The 22488-nt window shown below is 36.3% G+C and overlaps 1 protein-coding gene across 2 annotated transcripts in view; it reads right to left on the reverse strand.

The window, feature by feature from the left end:
* Ttk (TTK protein kinase) overlaps positions 1 to 7152 on the reverse strand; it is a 36098-nt gene extending 28946 nt beyond the window's left edge. For both annotated transcript variants that reach the window (XM_026411263.2, XM_026411258.2), the window contains exons 1-3: positions 7014 to 7152; positions 5685 to 5907; positions 5127 to 5233 (exon numbers count right to left, since the gene is read on the reverse strand). In XM_026411263.2, coding sequence (XP_026267048.2) covers positions 5127 to 5233; positions 5685 to 5907; positions 7014 to 7152 — 469 coding nt within the window. The remainder of the gene's footprint in view (positions 1 to 5126; positions 5234 to 5684; positions 5908 to 7013) is intronic.
* Between the last annotated feature and the right edge of the window lie 15336 nt (positions 7153 to 22488).

Consider the following 22488-nt stretch of genomic DNA (forward strand, 5'->3'; position numbering starts at 1 on the left):
TAAAATGATTTTATTGTGAAATATAATATTGATGTAACTGTATTAATTTATCATCATTGTTATTTTCAGAATTAACTTAAGTTTAATGTAGTAGGAAAAAAAAAATGACCCATAGGCCAATTACAGCAGTTAGAAATGTGAGGAAATGATAAGATGCTCAAGTATCCCTAAAAACACACCATAAGTATCATTCATAATAACAGTCAATAAGGAAGGTTGATATCTTTTGGTAAAAGGACTCTTCCATCAAAACAATTTGTGTATAAAGAATGTAAAAGGTTAACCTGTAGCTGCCAGACTTAGCTATCAAACTTATCCCTAGAATATGATTTATAAATATTAAATGTGTATATAATGTATCTTTTAATATGTTATCAATGTTTATTGGAGCCATTAAGCTATGATGCTATGCACTTGACAAGATGATTAAGATACCCTCTACTTTCTAGATATTACCCTGCAGATCATAATAAAGGAAATTAGAAATCAATGATAAAATGAAAAATCAAAGCTACTCCAACACTTGGAGACTAAATAATATGCTACTAAAAGAACAATGGGATACAAAAGACATCAAGGAGATTAAAAAATTATTAGAGTTGAATGAGAACACAGACACAATGTATCAGAATCTGTGGGACACTATGAAGGCAGTACCCAGAGGAAAGTTCATTGCATGGAGAGTTCATTCCTTCAAAGAAAAAAAATCGTCAAATAAATGACAACATTTCATCTCAAAGCCCTAGAAAAAGAACAAATCAATAAATACCAAAAGCAGTAGAAGACAGGAAATAATTAAAATTAGAGCTGAAATCAATGAAATTGAAACAAAAGAAACAACTGAAAAATTTGACAAAACAAAAAGTTGATTCTTTGAGAAAATAAAATTGACAAACTCTCAGCCATGCTAAGAAAGAGAAGGAGAGAGAAAACTCAAATTACACACAAACATGATGACAAAGAAAAGATTATGACGGACATTCCAGAAATACAGAAGATAATTAGAAATCATTTTGAAAACTTCTACTCCAATAAAATAGAAAATATCAAAGGCATCGACAAATTTCTAGAGTCATATGATATGCCAAAATTAAATCAGGATGATATATAGAATTTAAACAGATAATTTCAAGCGATGAAATAAAGACTCCATCAGAAGCCTACCAACCAAGAAAAGTCCAAGACTGGATGGACACACAGACCTTTAAAAAATAACTAATACCAATACTCTTCAATTTATTTCAGGAAACAGAAAAAGAGGGAACACTTCCAAACTCATTCTATGAGGTCAATATCATTCTGATTCCAAAACCAGGCAAAGACACATCAAAGAAAGAAAACTTCAGCCCAATATCTCTAATGAATATAGATGCAAAAATTCTCAATAAAATTCTGGCAAATCAAATACAAAAACATATCAAAAACATAGTTCACCATGATCAAGTGGGGTTCATCCTAGGGATGCAAGGTTTGTTCAACATATGGAAATCAATAAATGTAATTCATCACATCAATAGACTTAAGAACCATATGATCATCTCAATAGATACTGAAAAAGCGACAAAATATAGCACCGCTTCATGTTCAAAACGCTAGAAAAACTAGGGATACCAGGAACATATCTCAACATTGTAAAAGCTATCTATGCTAAACCCCAGGCCAACATCATTCTAAATGGAGAAAAATTAAAGCATTCCCTCTAAAAACTGGAACACAAAAGGGATACCCTATTTCACCACTTCTATTTAACATAGTTTTGGAAACACTGGACAGAGCAAATAGACCAAAGAAATTAAAGAGATACAGATAGGGAAAGAAGAACTCAAATTAACACTATTTGCCGATGATATGATTTTATACCTAGAAGACCCAAACAATTCCACAGAAAACTTCTAGAACTAGGAAAATGAGTTCAGGAAAGTAGCAGGATACAAAATCAACATCCATAAATCAAAGACATTTCTGTATATCAGTGGCAAATCCTCTGAAAGAGAAATAAGGCAAATTACCCCATTTACAATAGCCTCAAAAAAATAAAATACTTGGGAATCAACCTAATACAAGATGTGAAAGATGAATGCTAAAAAGAAAATAAGAAAATAAGAAGACCTGAGAAGATGGAAAGATCTCCTTTGTTCTTGGATAGGCAGAATTAATATTGTCAATAACCATACTACTACCAAAAGCATTATACAGATTTAATGTAATCCCAATCAAAATCCCAATGACATTCCCCATAGAAATAGAAAAAGCAGTCATGAAATTCATCTGGAAAAATAAGAGACCCAGAATAGCTAAAGCAATCTTTAGCAAGAAAAGTGAAGCAGGAGGTATCACTATACCAGACCTTAAACTGTACTACAGAGCAAAAGTAACAAAAACAGCATGGTATTGGCACCAAAACAGACTGGTAGACCAATGGCACAGAATAGAGAAAACGGAGACTAACCCACATAATTATAGTTATCTTAGATTAGACAAAGGCACCAAAAATGTACTTTGGAGAAAGATAGCCTCTATAACAAATGGTGCTGGGAAAACTGGAAATCCATATGCAACAAAATGAAATGAAACCCCTATCTCTCACCATGCATAAAACTCAACTGAAAGTGGATCAAGGACCTAGGAATTAAACCAGAGACTTCTGCACCTATTGAAGAAAAAGTAAGCCCAAATCTCCCATCATGTTGGATTAGGCCCCAACTTCTTTAATAAAACTCTTATAGCATAAGAATTAAAATCAATAATAAATGGTATGGATTCAAACTAAAAAGCAATCAGTAAGGTGAATAGAGAGCCTACAGCATGGGAGCACATTTTTACCCCGTGCACATCAGATAGAGCACTAATCTCTAGAGTATATAAAGAACTCAAAAAGCTAAACACCAAAAACAAAACAAAACAAAACAAAAAACAAATAAGCCAATCAATAAATGGGCCAAGGAACTGAACAGACACTTCTCAGAAGGTGACATACAATCAATCAAAAAATATATGAAAAAATGTTCAACATCTCTAGTAATTAGAGAAATGCAAATCAAAACTACTAAGATTTCATCTCACTCCAATCATAATGGCAGCTATTAAGAATACAAACAACAATAAGTGTTGGTGAGGATGTGGGGGAAAAGGCACTCATACATTGCTGGTAGGACTGCAAATTGGTGCAGCCAATATGGAAAGCTGTATGGAGATTCCTTGGAAAATTAGGAATGGAACCACCTTTTGACCCAGCTATCCCACTCCTCGGTTTATACCTAAAGGACTTAAAAACAGCATACTACAGGGACACAGCCACATCAATGTTTATAGCAGCACAATTCACAATAGCTAAACTGTGGAACCAAACTAGATGCCCTTCAATAGATGAATGGATAAAGAAAATTTGGTATATACACACAATGTAATATTACTCACCAATAAGAGAGACTAAAATCATGGCATTTACAGGTAAATGAATGGAGTTGGAGAATATAATGCTAATGAAGTTAGCCAATCCCAAAAAACCAAATGCCAAATGTTTTCTCTGATATAAGGAGGCTGATTCAGAGTGGGATTGGGAAGGGGAGCATGGGTGGGAGGAGAAGGGAGAGGGCAGGGCATAGGAAAGACTGTGGAATAAGATGAACATCATTACCCTAAGAACATGTATAAAGACACAAATGGTGTGAATATACTTTGGATACAACCAGAAAAAAACATTTAAAAACAATTGGACTTTGTGGGGGGAAAAAAAGATACCCTCTACTTTCTGACAGTCTATGAATTTTAAAGAATATGAACATAATTGGTATTGGCTAAATATACACATTTATTGAGAGTAGTGGAAGAATTTTATGTAACTGGGTATGTTAGGACAGCAAAAAGAAAGATAAGTTTCAATAAAAACAAGTAATTTGAGAACTTCAACACTGTTCAAAACAAATCACCATTTTTATCTTGAGGCTACTATCATTTTCAGTGGTGTAATCTTTTTTTAATATAATAATTAAGACATCAGGCTGGGGATATAGCTCAGTTGGTAGAGTGCTTGCCTCATATGCACAAGGCCCTGCGCTCAGTCCCCAGCACCACAAAAAAATAAAAACTAAATAATTAAGAGATCAACAAAAATGTGTCCTAAAGACACAAAATTTATAGTTGCTGTTGAGAAGTCATATAACCTCAAAAAAATTTTAAACTAGAATGGAGAGACAGAAAATCCTAAAGACCAGACCAAACTTATTCTAACACACAGGGAGGAGGAATCTATTTTTCTTTGTAGGAAAACGATAATTTAAAAAATATTAACACAACAGTATACACAATAGACCAAACATTCAGATTACTACGATTCAGAAGTTATCTGTATAGGTGAAAGTTCAGGATTCACAAACCATCTCTGTGTTGTATACAACTTCTCTGTAACTTCAATCCTGGAAAACAATGCAGTCCTAATTTAAGTACCATGGGGATTCTGCTCATGTTTATATTTATCACAGGCTGGTAAATGGGATCAGAGCTGTAGCTTAAACAAGGCAGAAGGAAAACAGGAAGACTTGACCAGAGGATATATCCAAAGACCCCAGAAAGATGAAAAAAGGGAGAAAAGACTAAGGAATGGCCAAGCTAAAAATATTTGAAGAAAACAGAAGTCCTGGTCCTATCTAAAAGGTCTAGACTATAAAGAACCATGCAAGCAAAACTGATGCTTTTATAGCAGTTTATTTTTTAAAGAACTACCATTAAATGTTACAGCTGTTTTAACATATACTCTGATGCTATGAAATCATAGTTTAAGAAAATCTTAGATCTATGTTCTTGGTTAAATGTTTTATGTCCTTCATTCTATAAATACACAGTGAAGAAGCTAATTTCCTTTAAATGTTTTCTACATCCAACAGCACAAATACAATGTTCATACCTGCTTCTCTGGACTAATCCTTATTAATAGAAGAACCAGTATAATGAATACTCTGTATTTATGCTTAATTAACACATTGACTTATTCTCATCTGATCAACTTTTTATATATATAATTCAGCAAATCTCACTTGAATTTGAGCAAAATCTTAAGAAATCTTAAGATTTCTTACAATGGGATATTATCTTTTACTTAGAATTTGGATTTGACATTCTCAGATTACCTTGAGACAGTTCAAATTGTGCAAACGATATATGCACAAAAGCAAATTTCTTGCAGTTTTCTCTGGCCATTTGAAAGTAGTCACGTGCATCATCTGGCTCTTGAATACTATAATAAAAGACCAGAGTCAAATTAAAACAAAAACAAAAGGACACAGCTACTTAAACATGATAATTTTTCATTGTGTTTTCCATGGGATATTGCTTTTTTCTATATGTAAAATTAAATACTAAGTTTTTAAAAATCTTTTTAGGTAGAGCCTAAAATATGAGTTCATTATCCCTCTTTACAATGTAGTTTCAAATTTTGTAATGTAGTCGCTTAAATGTAGTTAAAGGCTGGGTGTTGTGGCCCATCCACCTGTGATTCTAGCTCCTTGTGAAGTTGAGGCAGGAGGATTATAACTTGAAGGCCAGCGTGGGCAGCTAAATGAGATCTTGGTTCAAAATAAAACAAAAATTGGTCTGCAGATATAGCTCAGTGATAGAATGCTTACCTAGCCTATGTGAAGCACTGGGTGCTGCACATACATAAAAATAACTAAAATGTGTATACTTACGCTTTTAATTCAGCAAATCTCACTTGAATTCGAGCAAAACTTTCATTTTGGCCATATTTATCTGGAGGAAGTGCTTCAATGGCTTGACTATACCGACCAATCAATTTATTTAAAAGAGCATCATTTAGGGGGACACTGTTTTTCTCTAATTTGAGCAAAAAATTCAACCAGTCCTCTGGGTTGTTTGCCATCATCATAATTTGGTTAACAGTTCCAGAGTTATCTGAATAAGGAGAACAAAATGTATCACATAAACTTCTTGTAGTATTTTAAGATTTTAATAGTTCATAATGGGAAGTCCTCTATCAATGATATAATTTCTTAAAAATTCAGAAGCTTATTGTTCTGTTCCTGACACAACTTTCTTTACCACATTACTCATTTAATAATTTTTCCACATACCTTAAACTTACTTGTAAAACAATCAAAGAAACCACCTTTACAAAAGATATGAAACTGATATGGTCATTTTCTTCTTCCTCCAAGTTACTTACATTTCTCCTAGGTGTTCTATTAATTTTCTGTTCTCACCAACTACCCTGGTCTAGACCTTAAGAACTTAATAGGACTTCCTTGATTTTCATATTCTGTGGAACCCAAACCTACAGAAACAGCAAATACAATCTTCAGATATAATTTTCACACTGTAATGAATTTTTTTACTTAATTTATTGATTGGTTAAGGTAACCTGAGTTACAGTCTCCAGTTTATGATATTTTAGTCATTACTAAGCATTATTAAATTTAGATTTCCCATAGAAATCACTATTCCTTAACAGCGTAAAATCCTCACTTTTGTAAACAAAATTACTGTGTCTGCTTTTTACTAAAATATAGTATTCCAGACTTAGTGCTGCATGCCTGTAATGCCAACAACTTTGGAGGCTGAGGCAGGAGGATCACACCTTCAAGGCCAGCCTGGGCAACTTAGGGAGCCCATCTCAAAATAAAAAACAAGGACTGGGGATACTCTTCAGTGTTAGAGCACTTGCCTATCATACCTGAGTCCCTGGGTTATATCCACAGCACTGCAAAAAATAATAAAATAAAAAACAAAAAAGGCTAGGGGTGTAACTCAGTTGGTAGAGCAACTCTGTGTTCAATCCTGAGTGTAACACATAAGTAAATAAATAAGAACATAGGGCATTCATAACTTTGCTTTTTTTGCTTTAAATTTAACTTGGTCTGATCTAATGAGTGAGCACTAATTACTGAGAAAAATACATTGTTAAAATTACTGAGAAAAGTACATTGTGGGTGGTTAACATCTCATTTCTTTACCTTAAAGAACACTCAATAAGTGGTTTTTCAAAAAGAAAAAAAATTCACCTGTAGTATCAGCAGAGACTTTACTCAAACTTAGCTCATCAGTAAGATCTTCGTTTTTAAATTTATTTTTAATATCTCTCACTTTGTTCATTATGGAATCAATTGTCAATTCTCTGCCGCTTAAATCTTCAGCCTCCATTTCTAAGTTTCAACTAGCCTTTTAGAACACAGAAGAAAAAGCATTAGTTTTGAGGACACATTTAATGCTGCTATTATTCAAACAATGGACCCGACTTTGTAATTTATACAGAAAGGTTACCACTTTTCTTCCTAATATTACTTAGTGAAGTTACACTCTTAAGTCACAGCACAACACAAAATCATATGCCTCCTTTTAAACTTTCTATTTTTCTTCTATGCATGGAATGCCTTCCTTTTTTTAGAATGACTTTCTCTGGGCCACCTGAAAATTCCATCCTTTTTCAAAAAAATACGACCAAGTGTTTTCTTGGATTGTGGCAGTAACAAAAAGAACGCTTTGGGTAATGTGAATAATGGTTGTTTTATTTAATTTGCTTTATTTGAATTAATCTTCATACTTAATGTGCTTTCACAGCAGAATATGAACATCACGACCCTTTATTAATAACTGGGATTTAGCAGATTTGTTCTTGTGTATACCTGGCAGTACGACTTGCTACATTAATCATTCTATACAAGAATCAATCGAAGTTACTACTATAGTATTGAGCATTTGCTAATCTGCATGATGGTGTTGGAACAACACAGTGAAGTCTTTCTTCCTGTCAATCTCATCTTTGTGAATCTTAAATATTAATCCAGTCATCCAGGTCACTAACAGTACTGCCACCCTGCCCTCGATAAAAAGGGGCGACAAAGTAGGCAGCAAGATATCACCCACCTCTGAAGTCAGGTTTGAAACTGTCAGAATACTGTCACAATCTCCTAACGAGAACGGACGAGAGGGACTGTATTTTGAGGAAAGTCTCCCGTGTAAGTGCCCCGCCTCGGCCTCTTTCCAGCGAAGTCTACACCCACTTTTTACTTCCTCAACAAACCCTTCAGTATCACCCCACCCTCTAGATCGCCTGACGCAGGGAAACCTCTGCTTTTCTCCAGCTCTTTTAGCCGCGCCGCACGTCGTCTACTCAGTTCTGAGCCTCCCCGGTCTCGCCCCCACTTCTCACCGACCTGCGCCGCTAACGAGCTCCCACCCAGGACGCCACCGTTTTTTGGTGCGTCCGCGAGGCAGAACTTACCGCTCCTGGAAGCAAAGCTGTAGAGAAGAAAAGATGGAACCCAAATCGCTTCCCGCAAACACGTTTGAATCTCCCCGCCGCTACCGCCGTAACCTCGTATTGGTCACGGCTACTCACGTGGCAGCGTCTGACATGATTGGTTCCTGAGCGTCCGCCCCACCTCTACCCTGCGTCCTTTAGCCGCGCCTGGGAGGGATTTGGACCTTGGCCCGGACCCAACAGCTGCTAAGCTGACCCGCTTGAGCAGCGTTTGTAGTGGCGGAATGCTTTAGCCAGGCAGGTGTGCCCTGGAGCCCTGTCGGCTGCCTTTTCTATACTTTCTGGCTTAAACGGACCGGATTTCTGGCAAGGAGTAGCCACTCCTGGGCGGAGCTGGCCGGGGGCGGGGACGACTGGTCCCCGCTCCTGTATCTAAACGGTGCTAGGTGGGTCTGCCTTTCACCCCAACATCTCTCCGTTCTCTTCGAATAGACAGCATGTAAGGACAAAGGATTTTTCACGGCGCTACCTACAGTCTTGTAGAATCTCTTTCGTTTTTATCCTTGAGCTCCGTTTGTGCCCTCCCACTATCCTTAAATGATTGCTTGCCTATCTTCAAGACAAGACCCTTCCCTCTGGTAAAATTCTGCCTGGAGCTTACATGCCAGACGTAATTACCCTATTTAAATTCACTTTATCAGTTCTCCTGCCTTCTAGACTGTTCCACTTAAGGTCTCACTGCTCTGCTGCTAAGTGGCTTTGAGGTTCAGGGCAACGGTTATCTCTTTTATCTTTGAAAGGAGAGATGCCTCTTTTGTGCCAGAATCATGACAAGTGCTCTGTGATAGGATTGGTTCCTTGATTTGGGGTAGGTGCCGGAAACTTAACTGCAGCTGTTATTTATTAACTGCCGTCCCAGCCAGCTTGAATTTTCTTCATCCCTCCCCTGCCCCTGTACTAGGGGTTGAACCGAAGGGCGCTCTACCACTGAGCTACATCCCCAGGCCTTTTTATTTTTAAATAAAAAACATTTTTATTTTAAAATAAACATTTTTATTTTTTATTTACTTTTTTAAAAAAATGCTACGTCTTTAAAATCCATTTGTTAAATTGTTCAGGCAATTTAACTGAACTTGGCGTCCTCCTGCTTCAGCCTCCCAAATTACTGGCCACTGCATCTAGCTGTCTTCATCCCTCAACCATATTTTTCCGTATCTGTTGGGTATACATTTTTGCTTCAGCAAAACAAAATGATTTACTATACCATGGTTAGTGAATCACTGCCTTTACTTTTTTGCATCTAACACTTGCTGTATTTGAAAGGAATTTATTATACCATCAGTTCTTCATTTCTTTCTTTGGGACCTAATCTCAAAGTGTGCATTTTTTTCTGAAAATACTGCTCTGCTGGTGAATAACTTCATTCTCACACTTATGTTTAGCCACTAATTTGGTGATCTCCAGTCTTATATCTTTAAAATGCCATCTTGATATTGACTCCAAAATTTTTATCTCCAGCTGAGTTCTCTCTCCTGAACTACATCTTCAAATATTCATTGCCTAATTAACATCCTCTCTTAAATATCTCATAGGCATCCTAAACTCAAAATGTCCAAAACTGAGGCCCTATTCTTCTTACTCAAATCTGCTTCTGACAAAAATCTCTGTAAAAAATAACTTAATTATTCCAATTTTTAAGACCCAGAACCTTTGTGTCATCCCTTAGCCCACATCCAATTCATAAGCAGACTAGTCACAGTCTTATCACAAGATTTTCTAGGATGCTACCATTCTTCCTACCTCCACTGCTACCACTCTAGTAAAAAGTACCTTCATCATTTACCAAAATTACTCCAGTGGCCTCATGGCTGGTCTCCCAGCCTCTGCACTTGCCTTGCCTTGCCTCAGTTTATTCTCCTTCACAGAACACTCTTAAATCAGATCATGTCCTCTGTGCTCAAAACCAGTATTCCCCAGTCTAGCTCAGAATAAAGAACTAAATCCCTATAATGGTCTAGAGTTGTGTGTTCAATATGCTATTATAAGGTACCCATGGTTACTGAGTGTTTGAATCTATCGCCATTGAGAAAATCAATTTTTAAATTAATCTTAATTAAAAACTGATATTTATTATACTTATTGGAAAACTTTTCAAAAATCTTTTGTAGTTATAGGTTGACAGCATGTTTCTATTTTATTTACTTTTATATGGTGCTAAGGGTGAAACCCAGTTCCTCACATAGGCTGGCAAGCTACGGCCCCAGACCCTAGTTATTGAAAAACTTTTAAGCATACTTTCAAATTTACTTTTTGGTTTGTAACTTTTGTGAGATCTTAATGCAAATTAATATGGCTTTTTATTTTTTGATATAGCTAATGGAAAAATTGAAAAGTACTTGTGTGGCTTATGTTATACTTCCATCGAACTGTGATGATCTAGAAATCCTATGGTTTTTACCTATCTGATCTATTTATCTAATTCTCCACACCACTAGAATGTAAACTCTATGGGTACAGGAATTTTTATCTACTTTGTTCATCACAGCATCTGTGGTGCTTAGATTGGTGCTGCTACATTGTTGACACTTGACAAATGTTAGTTAAATCTAACATTTACAACTTCTGGAGTATTTGAGAATTCTGTTTCCTTTAATATGCTTTTGTAGTTGTACAAAAATTTGTTATTTGAATTAAAGCCACCTTCATCTGGAAGTGAATAAACTAGTTTATTTCCAGAGTCAAGTCTTCACAAAACAATTCATCAACAGATTTTATGCTTCTGTTTTAAGATGGAAATTTTCATATTTTTGTCACATAAATATAAATTTGGACTCTATAACTTTGCCATTGTCAATGTATCACTTTTTTGCTAATCTTTGTCTTCTGTAAGCACAGCTGCCTTTTTAATTCAGTTATTGAAGTCATTGTTACATGAGTTCACTAAGCCTCGAGCTCTGATCTTAAAATTTGTTTCCTATGCTTGAATTTACTTTGTGCATCTACAGGGGTGAAATTTGATAAATAATAGATTCATTTACTACAAATATGATCAGTTGTATACCACGTTTTGATGGTTTATTCTGGCATAAAATGTTATGAGTGTGTATTATTCTGGTGCATGTAGAACCGTGAGAGCCTATATGAATATGTATTATCAGGAAAGCCAGATATCACAGAATGGACTGAGACAGACCTAAAAAGAGAAAAAAAAAAAGCGCCAAGGAGGCTAACAAAGTACTTCACAGATTATGAAAAAATGCAATGATGGGGCTGGGACTGTAGCTCAGTGGTAGAGGCTTGCCTACCCAGTGGGGTTCCATTCTCAGCACCGCACATAAATAAAAGTCCATTGACAACTAAAGAAAATATTAAAACAAAACACAATGACAGCTTGGAATTGGTCTGGCCAAGAAAATCAGCACTGACAAATTGGGACCCCTACCTGGACTTAGTTACTATTATTCAAGGCAACAGATTATATTAACAAACAGCAGGAAAAAAGTAGGATTCTTAGCTTCTGTTTTTCTTTTTTCTTCATCATGGAGACTAGCATTGAACCTGACAAATATGTTTTCAAACTCTTCTTAGGACAGATTCTATAAGAAAGGCACTTAAGGTCGGATGTGGTGGTGCACATCTGTAATCCCCATGGCTCAGGAGTCTAAGGCAGGAGGATCATGAGTTCAAAGCCAGGCTCATAGACTTAGCCAGGCCTTAAGCAACTCAGTGAGACCTCGTCTTAAGTAAAATACGAAAAAAGGTTGAAAATGAGGCTCAATGGTTAAGTGACCCTGGGTTCCATCTCCAAAGAGAGAGAGAAGAGAGGAGAAGAGAACCTTACTTTGTTGGCTACTGTATTTTGGAGAAACTAAACAGAATAAAAAAATTACTGATATAATCCCAGAAACATTGATGGTAATCTCTGAAAAGTTATGATAAATTCTAGCAATGAAAGAAACCCAGAAATGAACAAACACTACTTTCTAAAAAGAAAATTTGGAAGCTTCAGGTCTATATGATGTTGAGATAGATTTTTTTCACCCAATTTTGGAATGAATTAAAGAATTGTTTGGAAGCAAAGATCTCTAGATACCAATATGAGTTTGTTAAGAACAGGTCATATAGGATATATTAAATTTTTATTTTAATTGTTGCTAAATTTATAAATGGAAAGATCATAAGAATAGAATACCTTAACTTTGACCAAAAAAAAACAAAACAACTTTCTTACATTTTTGTCTGGAACAGAGAGGAGCATGTTGTTCAATACCACTAATATGATTCTGCAGCTTTTCATAATTATTCTCAAAGATCTCTTCTAAATGTTTAAGGAGAACATGGGTAGAAATTTTCAGACTAGATAAAAAGCAAGCCTGCCACTACCTATGAGAAACCCAGTTTATTGTTTCTGCTTTGTTCTGTTTTGCTTTGTGTGGAGATGGTGTCCCTCTATGTTGCCTAAGCTGGTCGCAAACTCCTAGGCTTGAGTGAGCCTTCTGCCTTGCCCTCCTATGCCAAAAACTTCAGAATGGAGAAATCAGAATTAATTAGAATAATATGCCCTAGTATCAAAACAGGTACTAATCACACAGTACCATCATTGTACTCTACTACATTCAACATGACTCCAGATCATTGATCTGGAGAGAACTGAATTTTAAAAAGGAAAAGAAGGGTTAAGGATATGGCTCAGTGCTAGAATGCAGGAGGCCCTGGGTTTGATCCCCAGCAACACACACACCACCTAACAGCAAAAGGAAGAGAAAGAGAAAATAATATATAGCATGCTCTTCATGATATAAAAGTGAAGAGGTAAGATGATATCCCTTCTTTGTTACCTTAAGAGATCAAAATTTCACATGAACCAAATAGAGAGGAAAAGAAAGTCTTCAGTGTAGAGATAATACCATTAACTGTATGGCTTCAACAGCATACATTTCTTTTCTCCTGATTCCGATGGCTAGAAATCCAAGTTCAAGGCTCTGCAACATTTGTTACTGGTGAGATCTCTTTCTTAATCTTGCATACGGTGCCTCCTGTCTTCACACTTTTTAAAATTAATTGATCTATTTATTTTGGTCTGTGCAAAGGCAGAAAGAGAGAAATCTCTGGTGCTTCTTTCTCTTCTTATAAGGAAAGGACTCCATCCCCACATCCTTATGACTTCATTTAATCACTTTCTTAAAGTCTTATTTCCAATTATGCTCACATTGTAAATTGCCTAGTTTTAGGAGTGCATGATTTGGCCTATAACAAAACGTCTAAGGAGAGAAATGGAATCAGCCTAGTGTTTGTGAGCTGACAGTTCTCAAGTAATATTTTTTTTATTTAAAAACTTTTTGTGATGCTGGGGCTTGGTGCATGCTTAGAAAGTGCTCTACCACTGAACTGCATCTTAGCCCTAAGTACTTTTTATTAGCTAGAGGATATATGCTGTGCAGATATAGTGCTGTTGTAGGGACAGATGAGGCAAGGCACTGAAGATAGCAGGAAACAGTTGTATATGGCTGCAGCCAGGTTCAGAGGGCACAGCTTTTGCTGTTATCATTCAATCTCCTGAACCCTGAGTTCAGGTAGTTTCAGAATTTTATACCCAGCATCAACGGGAGGGGCGCAGAAGTTTCACATAAAATCAACTTTTTTCTTTCACTGGTCTGGGTAAGTTAACCCTTCAAGGACAACACCTGAGAAGGGGAGAGCTTCTTCTCCCCGCCCCCCATTCCCCCACCCCCCCACCCCCGCTCCCATCAGCTGTTACCATGGAGCCCAATTGGTAACTTCTCTTAAAATGTAGACATCTCTGTGAAGCTCCAGCTCAAAGCCAGAGGTCTTATTTACATATTTCTACAAACCACTACACTGGATACATGTTTGTGAAAAACTAGTAAGGGGGTGTCCAGCACCGGGAGTGTTGATTTCTTCCTGGCCATTGGCCAAGTAAAACAGGGCAACAGGAAAATAGGAAGTTTGTCTACATTGAACTCTTTTGTAGAGACTCTTGCTCACAGTCCTAAAATCAGCCATGGTGAAGATTTCTGGAGAAGCCCAGTGTAGACTTTTCTATGGAGAAAGGAGGTGCCACTACAGTGCAGGGTATAAGAATATATCAGAAAGCTATGAAGCCATGCAAATTACAAAAAAACAATGCAAAATACCCTCTCGTCCTGATTTTGATGTCGTCCTCCAAACTTTTATCTCTATATGTCTCTTTTTCTTTTTGTGCTAGGGATCAAACCCAGAGCCTCAAGTATGCTATGCAAGTGTTCTACCACTGAGCTACAATCCTACCTCTCTCCCCATTTTGTTCCTAAGTTTATACTCAGTTCATTTACTTTTCTTACATTTCTTGATTTCATATACATTTCTCCTTTTCTTCTGTCACACTTTCTTGAAGCAATAGTAATCTCTTCCTTACAAGGAGTATAACAGTGCTTTCTCAATTTATCGTTTTACATTTAATCTTACTGTCCTTCAAATAATCCTTTAAAAATTTAACTCACATTCTTACAATCTTTGATGGCTTCCTTATTGTTTTTCAAATACAGCCTGCCATCCTTAATAAAGTCTATGAGATTCTATAAAATCTGGTCCCTGTCTCTCTCTTGAGCCATATCGTATACCCACTTCCCATCACGATCACCAGCCTTTAGCCTTTCTGGATTTCTGTTTCCCCCAACAGGCATCCTTCCCAAATGCTGTGCCCTCCACCAGGGATAATCCTTCTCATTCTCCAGCACCCACCGATTATTCATTTATTCAACATGTCTTTGCTTTACTGTCTTTTCCTTAGCAAAGCTTCACTAGGCTAGGTCCCCTTGTTACACAATCTTTGCACACTTGACTCCATCTTGAAAAAAGATCTCTGGCCCAGAGGTCAGATACTTAGTTTCTAGCCTTAATTTTTGGCCGTGTCACTACTTTCCTGGACTGTGTATCATCAACTGTGTGAAGAAATTGAACTAGACCAGAAACGCATTTTGTAGATTAACTCCCTCAGACTTTCAGAGGTGACACCAACAAAATCTACAGCTGAAAATGCAAGGGGCAGGGATTGAGTCACCCACAGAAACCATCAGAGTTTTAGATTTTTCCAGCATTTTCAGCTGAAAGTGCAGAGTTTTGTGAGGTGCACATGCACCATGGTGGGGAGAGTAGAAGGGCAGAGTGTAAAGGACTGACTGAGCTAAACCATAGATTTTTGCTTAAATGTTGCTCACTCCTTAAGAATGTATATAATGTATATAAATTCAGTAATAGCTTCTTGGAGGAAAAAAAGTGAATATAAAAATATACATGATTTTTAAAAAGTTTTATTCAAGCACTAAATAAAATAAACTTTACAAACATAAATCACATAATTTGATGTTTTGACATAAATATAGAGGCATGAAACTAAAACACAATAAAATAGTGAACATATCTGCTGCTCCCAAAAAAGTTTCCTTATGCCCTTGTGTTTTCCCACCCTGCTGCACATCTCTCCTCTCTGTTCCTCCAGGGAGGCACCAGTCTGCTTTTAGTATACATTAGCTTGCATTTCCTCTAGTTTGATATAAAGTAATCATACACTATGTATTCATTTTTTCTGTGACCTTTTAACTCAGAACATTTATTTTTAGATTTATTCATAGTATTGCGTGTATCAATAGTCTTTTATTGTATTTCATTTTTCATTCCTCTTTATAGTTATAATCTGTTCATTCATTTCTGTGATGAGGCATACTTGGACTGTTATCAGTTTGGGGCTAGTACAATTAAAGCTACTAAGAAAATTCATGTACAAGTCTTTGTATGTAATGTACTTAGTTTTCTCTTGAATAAAATGCCTGGGCTACATCATATGATAGGTGTATATATTGACACAGTGTTTTCCAAAGTTGTTGTGACCATTCAACATCTACCCACCAGCACTGAATAAGAATTACAGTCCTCTACATCTTCTCAGATACTCAGTGTGCCAAAATCTTTTTAATTTTAGCCATCCTAATATGTGTATAGTAAATCATTTTGGCTTTAATTAATCCTAATTTACTCAGTTTTAATTAATTTTAATGATTAATGATACTAAGTATCTTTCAAGTACTTATTTTTCATCTGCATTTTTGTGTGTGGTGAAGTATCTTTTAAAACTTCTGCATTTTGAGTTGTTTGCTTTTTTACTGTGAAGTTTTGATAGTTCATATGTCCTGGATACAAAGCACTTCAGATATGTGATTTGACAATATTTTCTCCATTCTGTGGTTGTCTTTTATTCCCTATTTATTTATTTTTTTGTTTGTTTTTTGGTACTGGGGGTTGAACCAAGGACCTCACAATTCTAGGCAAGGTCTCTGTCACTGAGCTACATTCCCACCCACGTCTTTTAATTTATTATTTTGAGACCCCGTCTTTTAATTTATTATTTTGAGACTCACTAAGTTCCCCAGTTTGGCCCTGAACTCCTGTCTGAGGCTGCCCAATAACTGGAACCACTGGCATGTGCCTGGCTTTTATTCTCTTATCAGGATCATTTGAAGAGTAGCAGTTTTTTGTTGTTGTTGTTGTTGTTTGTTTGTTTGTTTTGTCTTTATTAAGTCTGAATGGTTCTTTCATGGATCTTAGAAGTCTTTGCTTAATCCAACTTTACAAAAGTTTCCTCCTATTTTTCTTCTATAAGGTTGAGAGTTTCAATATTTACAATTAAGTTGATTATATATTTTAACTGATTTTTATAGTGTATAATGTAAGGATTCAAATTCATTTTTTGCATTTGAAAATACAGTTCTCTAATGCTGTTCGTTGAAAATTCTTTCCCAGTGGCATTGCTTTTGCATCTTTGCTAAATATGTTTTCCAGGTTCATATGGATTTATTTATGTACTTTTTCTTTTTTTCCATCTTTATACTAAGACCATCATCTTTTGATGACTCTAGCTTTATAAAAATCAAGTAATGTTCTCAAACTTTGTTCTATTAAAAAGAGCCTCAAATAGTTATATTGATGTTAAAGTAGATTTCAGAATAAGGGAATATTTAGAGGAGGATTTATACATATATTATTATATTATAATTACATATCATATATATGTATATATATACATATATATAAATAATTTGTTATTTTAGTCCATTCAGGCTGCTATAACAAAATACCATAAAATGGGTGACTTATAAATAACAGAAGTTTATTTCTCACCATTCTGGAGACTGAGAAATCCAAGATTAAGATACCAGCAGATTCAATGTCTGGTGAGGACTCCTTTCCTGCTTCATAGATGGTTCCTTCTCTCTGTCCTTACTTGGTGGAGGGGGCAAGGCAGATCTCTGGGGATACCTTCATGGGTAATAATCTCATTTGTGAGGATGGTACCCTTATGACAATTACTTCCCAAAGTCTCTCCTCCTAAAACCACTCTAACACCATCACATTGGCGATTAATTTCAACATATGAATTTTAGGGAGACACAAATATTCAGACTATAACATACATACACTATAATATATATAATATCTATAATATATATAATGCTATTATATAATATATAATGCTATTATACATATGTATGTATGTGTATATATATACACATATATGTGTGTATATGTGTGTGTACATACACACACACACACACATACACACACATATATATATGTATATATATAATGCTATTTGTTGAAAATTCTTTCCCTATGGCGTTGCTTTTGCATCTTTGCTAAATATGTCTTCCAGATTCATCTGGATTTATTTATGTACTTTTTCTTTTGTTCTGTCTTTATATTAAGACCATCATCTTTTGATTACTGTAGCTTTATAAAAATAAGGTAATGTTAGTTCTCAAACTTTGTTCTATTAAAAAAATCTCGAGTGGTTATATTGATATTATTAAAGTATATACGTGTGTGTGTGTGTGTGTGTGTGTGTGTGTGTCTGACATAGTCCTGAACAGATATACATACATATGTGTGTGTGGATATAGAAATATTGTGTATATAACTACACATGTAACTAACTACATCAATATATATATTATATATTTCTTCAGTGGTTGGTGAATGAACAAAAGTGAAATATGCACAAATAGGCAAGCCCATTGTGAAGCCCTAAATATTTCAAACATATTCAGAAAACATTTTTGAAAATGAAATGGTATTTATACTTTAGCCTGTTTGTGACTCTTTCTATCTTACCTGCTAATGCAGTTTTCCATTTCTTTGAAAAATTCACATTCCCCCAATATTTCTGGGAGTTCTTACAGTTTTTCAGATGTATTTTGTACAGGAACGTGCAGCTGCTAAATAGTATGATAATTCTTTCATAGCTTAAACTGTTCTTTTCTGGGTCCTGTCAGGTTTGCAGGACATCTCTGACATTATTCCTATTACATAACTATTTTTAAGACTATGAAATCACACATTGTAGGTATGTAAAGTTATAAACATAGGGTTGGTTCTATTGTGAAAGAAAGTGCAACATACGTTTGACCTCCAAGAACCTCATGGGAGAGGCAATAGCTGGATTGCTAGTCTTAGTAAGGAAATCCTCCAGAGAAAGGAGGACACAAAAGCCCCAGTGTAACTAGAAGTGTCCATCTTATGTTACTTTAGTAGGCAGGAGTTGAGATATTTAATTGTGAATATAACTACACAATACAGTCAATGCAGAGATGTCATTCATCTGTGTGTAAAGTGAACTTTGTGGTAGATCACTGGGTAGTGCTACTTGACCTTTTCCCAAGACCAGATCGAAGACAACTATTTGAGTTCTTTTGAGAATGGGGAGGAAAGAGTGGTTGGAAAACAAGAAGGAAAAAGCTGATCATGATATAATTTCTCAGACCATCATGGGCCCCTGCTTAAAGCATATGTTGCCTTCCTAGTAACTTAGATGGGAAGCCATTTGCCCTACCAAAGTAACTCAGGCACTTTTAAATTCTCTAGGCCCATCTCATTCCACTTTCTCTTTATTCACTAAGCTCTAGCTCACTGGCCTCCACTCAGTTCCTTGAACACAATGAAATTTTTCCTGCCTAAGGGCCCTTCATTTTTGTCATCTCTGCCTGGAACACTCAATGCCAAGTCTTTAGCGGTTGTCTTTTTTCCACTTTTAATAACCTGTTCGAATGTCACCTCTTCAAGGAGGCCTTGCGTAACTACCTTACCTAGGTAATCTCCAATTTCCTTCTATTGTTCTTCATCATATTGCCATGCTTTATTCCCTTCATAGTATTTATCAGTAGTTATTTTGTTCACTTATTTATTTATGTATTTGTTATATGTCTCCCCTTACCATGAGATCCTTGCTTACTTGTTCATTGTTATGCCTAAGACATGGAATGGCATCTAGCATATTGTAGGTAGCTAATACAAATTGTTGAATGAATGAATTAGTTTGTATGTCTGTTCACCAGGCTCTGAGTTCTGTAAGAACTGGCTGAAGTTCTATTTGCTCATTACTACATGGAGGATGTACTAATGAACATGTGAGTAAAAATTAAGGAAAAAATAAGTCAAGTTACAAAGCAAGAAACACTGTAAAAAACTAAAAAGATCAGACCCTTTTGACCAGATAGTAATTAATTTTCTCAACATTGTTCATGTGTGGATTCAATAAGCATTCATCTAACTTTTTTAATGCACATTTTTAAAATATCTTTATTTTATTTATTTATTTATTTATTTATTTTTAATGTGGTGCTGAGGATCTAACCCAGGGCCTCGAACGTGCTAGGTGAGCGCTCTACCGCTGAGAGAGAATCCCAGTCCCGCCTGCATCTAACTTTGAGGGACCTAGGAAACACTAGTAAATTGCAAGTTGTCTGAGATCTCACCAACCTGTAGGTGTGTTCAAGGTCATGTGAAGTCTATTCAGGTTTCAGAACTTATTTTTCCTCTCTTCCCTGAGCCCCGGAGATGTTCCCATTTAGCATATGGGAGAGTCCCTAGGGAGTTACCCTTACTAATGCTTCCACTGCCTTGTAGACATCCCCTTCTCCTCAAGGGTCACCACCGCTCCTCAGGTCTGATTCTTCCAAGCATCTCATTCTTTAGCAAAACCTGTTGCCACTCCACTGTCTATGAAGAACTTTGCCACATTTCACGTGTGTCTTAAGGGTTCATAGTAACAAAGTTTGGTGATCTGTGGTAAATTGGAGGTTACCTCTGTTAAACTAAATTTAACTTAAACATGTCTCCATATTTGGGTGATAAAATTTGCCCCATAGCAGCTTCCACATGCAAGGAACTGAAATGTTGCTTAATGTGCACACAAATGAAATAACTGAGTCTCAGTCAACTGAGCACCAACTGATCACAGGCCAACAGATCATACTGTGTCCAGAGGAGGAAAACATTAAATGCAGCCAATTATGTTGCTTCTCCACATCATATCCTTTTCTCTGAGTGTAAATATGACCTATACATGTGGTAGGGTGGGGCATTCTGAACCATATTTGGTCCAGAATGTTGTACTGTTCTAGAACATTTTCCTTGCTCAATTATACTTTGTTAAGTTGAACTGGTCCGAGTTCTTCTTTTAACACCTCTCTCCCCTTTGCAATCTTAGATCTGAGGGCTTGAAAACAATGCAGGATGCATGTACATGTGTCTTAATGTTTTCTAGAGTGCTCAGTGAATGCTCTTTCCATTTTTACTTGCAGCCCTCACTTTGCCTGGTACTCAGACATGAATATATGGGCTGGGCTGGGAACAGATGGAGTGGCCATCACAAAGTTATACTCAGAAGCTGTTTTTCCTCTGATGGCTAGAGGGTGTTACTGAGGAGCCTATGCCTCCCTCCTTTTGTCCTTGATGAGCTCTCTCCCATCACACTCTTTAATCAACTTGGGTCAGATTATCTCACAATTTATGCAAAATGCCTAGAAGCCCAAGCAGGAGACAAAGCTCAAGCTCTTTCCCATGGGCTCTTCAAGCCTCAGAAAAACATGCTGGTTTCACAAAATTTCCCAGACATGCTGAGACAGGCCTCTACCTGCAGGAGCTTTAGTCTAGACTCAAACTGAAACTGTGCTATCCTGATGCACAAGAAAGTCTTCAAATGAACTCAGCAGTGACAAGCTTCAAATCACATAAAGCCTCCCCACACCCTTAGCAATAAAGACACCAGCGGCAACAGAGGCCATGAGGTGGCAGTATGTGAAACTTAAAGGCCACAGAAGCCAATCACCCCACAGGATATTCTACTAAGATCAGGAAGAAATTTGGACTTCCATCAATTCTGCTGAATTTAAGATACTCCTTGAATTGGGAACACAGGTTAATCATTAATGTAAAAGATAATAGATTAGAAGAATATATACCTCATTAAAATAGTTGCTAAGTTTTGATGATAGGATTGTTACTTTTTCTAAATAAAAATTTATTTATATATTTAATTCACAGTTAAAGGACAAGGGAAAGCAATGAAAATGGCCGTTAAGTATTTGTGATATAATTGTCCTAGGATCATCAGCATAGCAATATTCTCTGCTTCAAACCACAAATTAATAATTAATTCTAATACCTGACTCAGTGAATTGTGTGTTAAAAGTCATTACATAGAAATAGCAGGCTTCCTTGTGTGCTATAGCATGCATCTGTAGTTGTGGCTATGAGGGAGGCAGAAGTAGGAGGATCGCTTGAGGCCAGGAGTTCAGAGCCAGCCTGGTCAACATAGCAAGACTCTGTTCAAAAAAACAAAGAAATAGCAGATCAACAGTTCACAAATTCAAAAGTACAAGAATTATATTTGTTTATAACCTATAAATCACTTGAAATCCAGCTCCCCATTCTAATAAGTTGCTGGGAAATTCAGTAACTCCACCCATGCAAGCTATTCCTTCACTTTGTGATCACTAAGATTTGGGAGGGCCCCAGCCACCAGTTCTTTGCTCACCTTGGTTTAAGTTGAAGTGCCAGGACATCTCCAGGGGCTCTGCTACTGCTGTCTACATTCAGTGCACTGAAATCATCAGTACCTGGAGTGAGGGTATGGCCTTCTAAAAGCCCTCAGAAAGAAAATTATCTTTCATTGTGTCTTCTATGAGAGTCCTGAACTAACTTGATATTTGAAAACATAAGGCCCAAAAAGCCTTTCCTCACTTAGCTATTAAAAAACTATATTCTTTTATTCTAACATATTGGAGCCTGAAGTTTCCTTTTTATATATTGAAATGTGCAGATTTTAATCATAGGAGAACTGTCCTAATGCTTTCATATTTTTTTAAAAATTTTAAAGTTGCATATGGATTTACTTCACTATGAGTACACAGCTACGGGAAGTCATTCCTCTAGGGTGGAGGACA

Source organism: Urocitellus parryii, chromosome 8 (assembly GCF_045843805.1).
Source record: "Urocitellus parryii isolate mUroPar1 chromosome 8, mUroPar1.hap1, whole genome shotgun sequence".
NCBI lineage: Eukaryota > Metazoa > Chordata > Mammalia > Rodentia > Sciuridae > Urocitellus > Urocitellus parryii.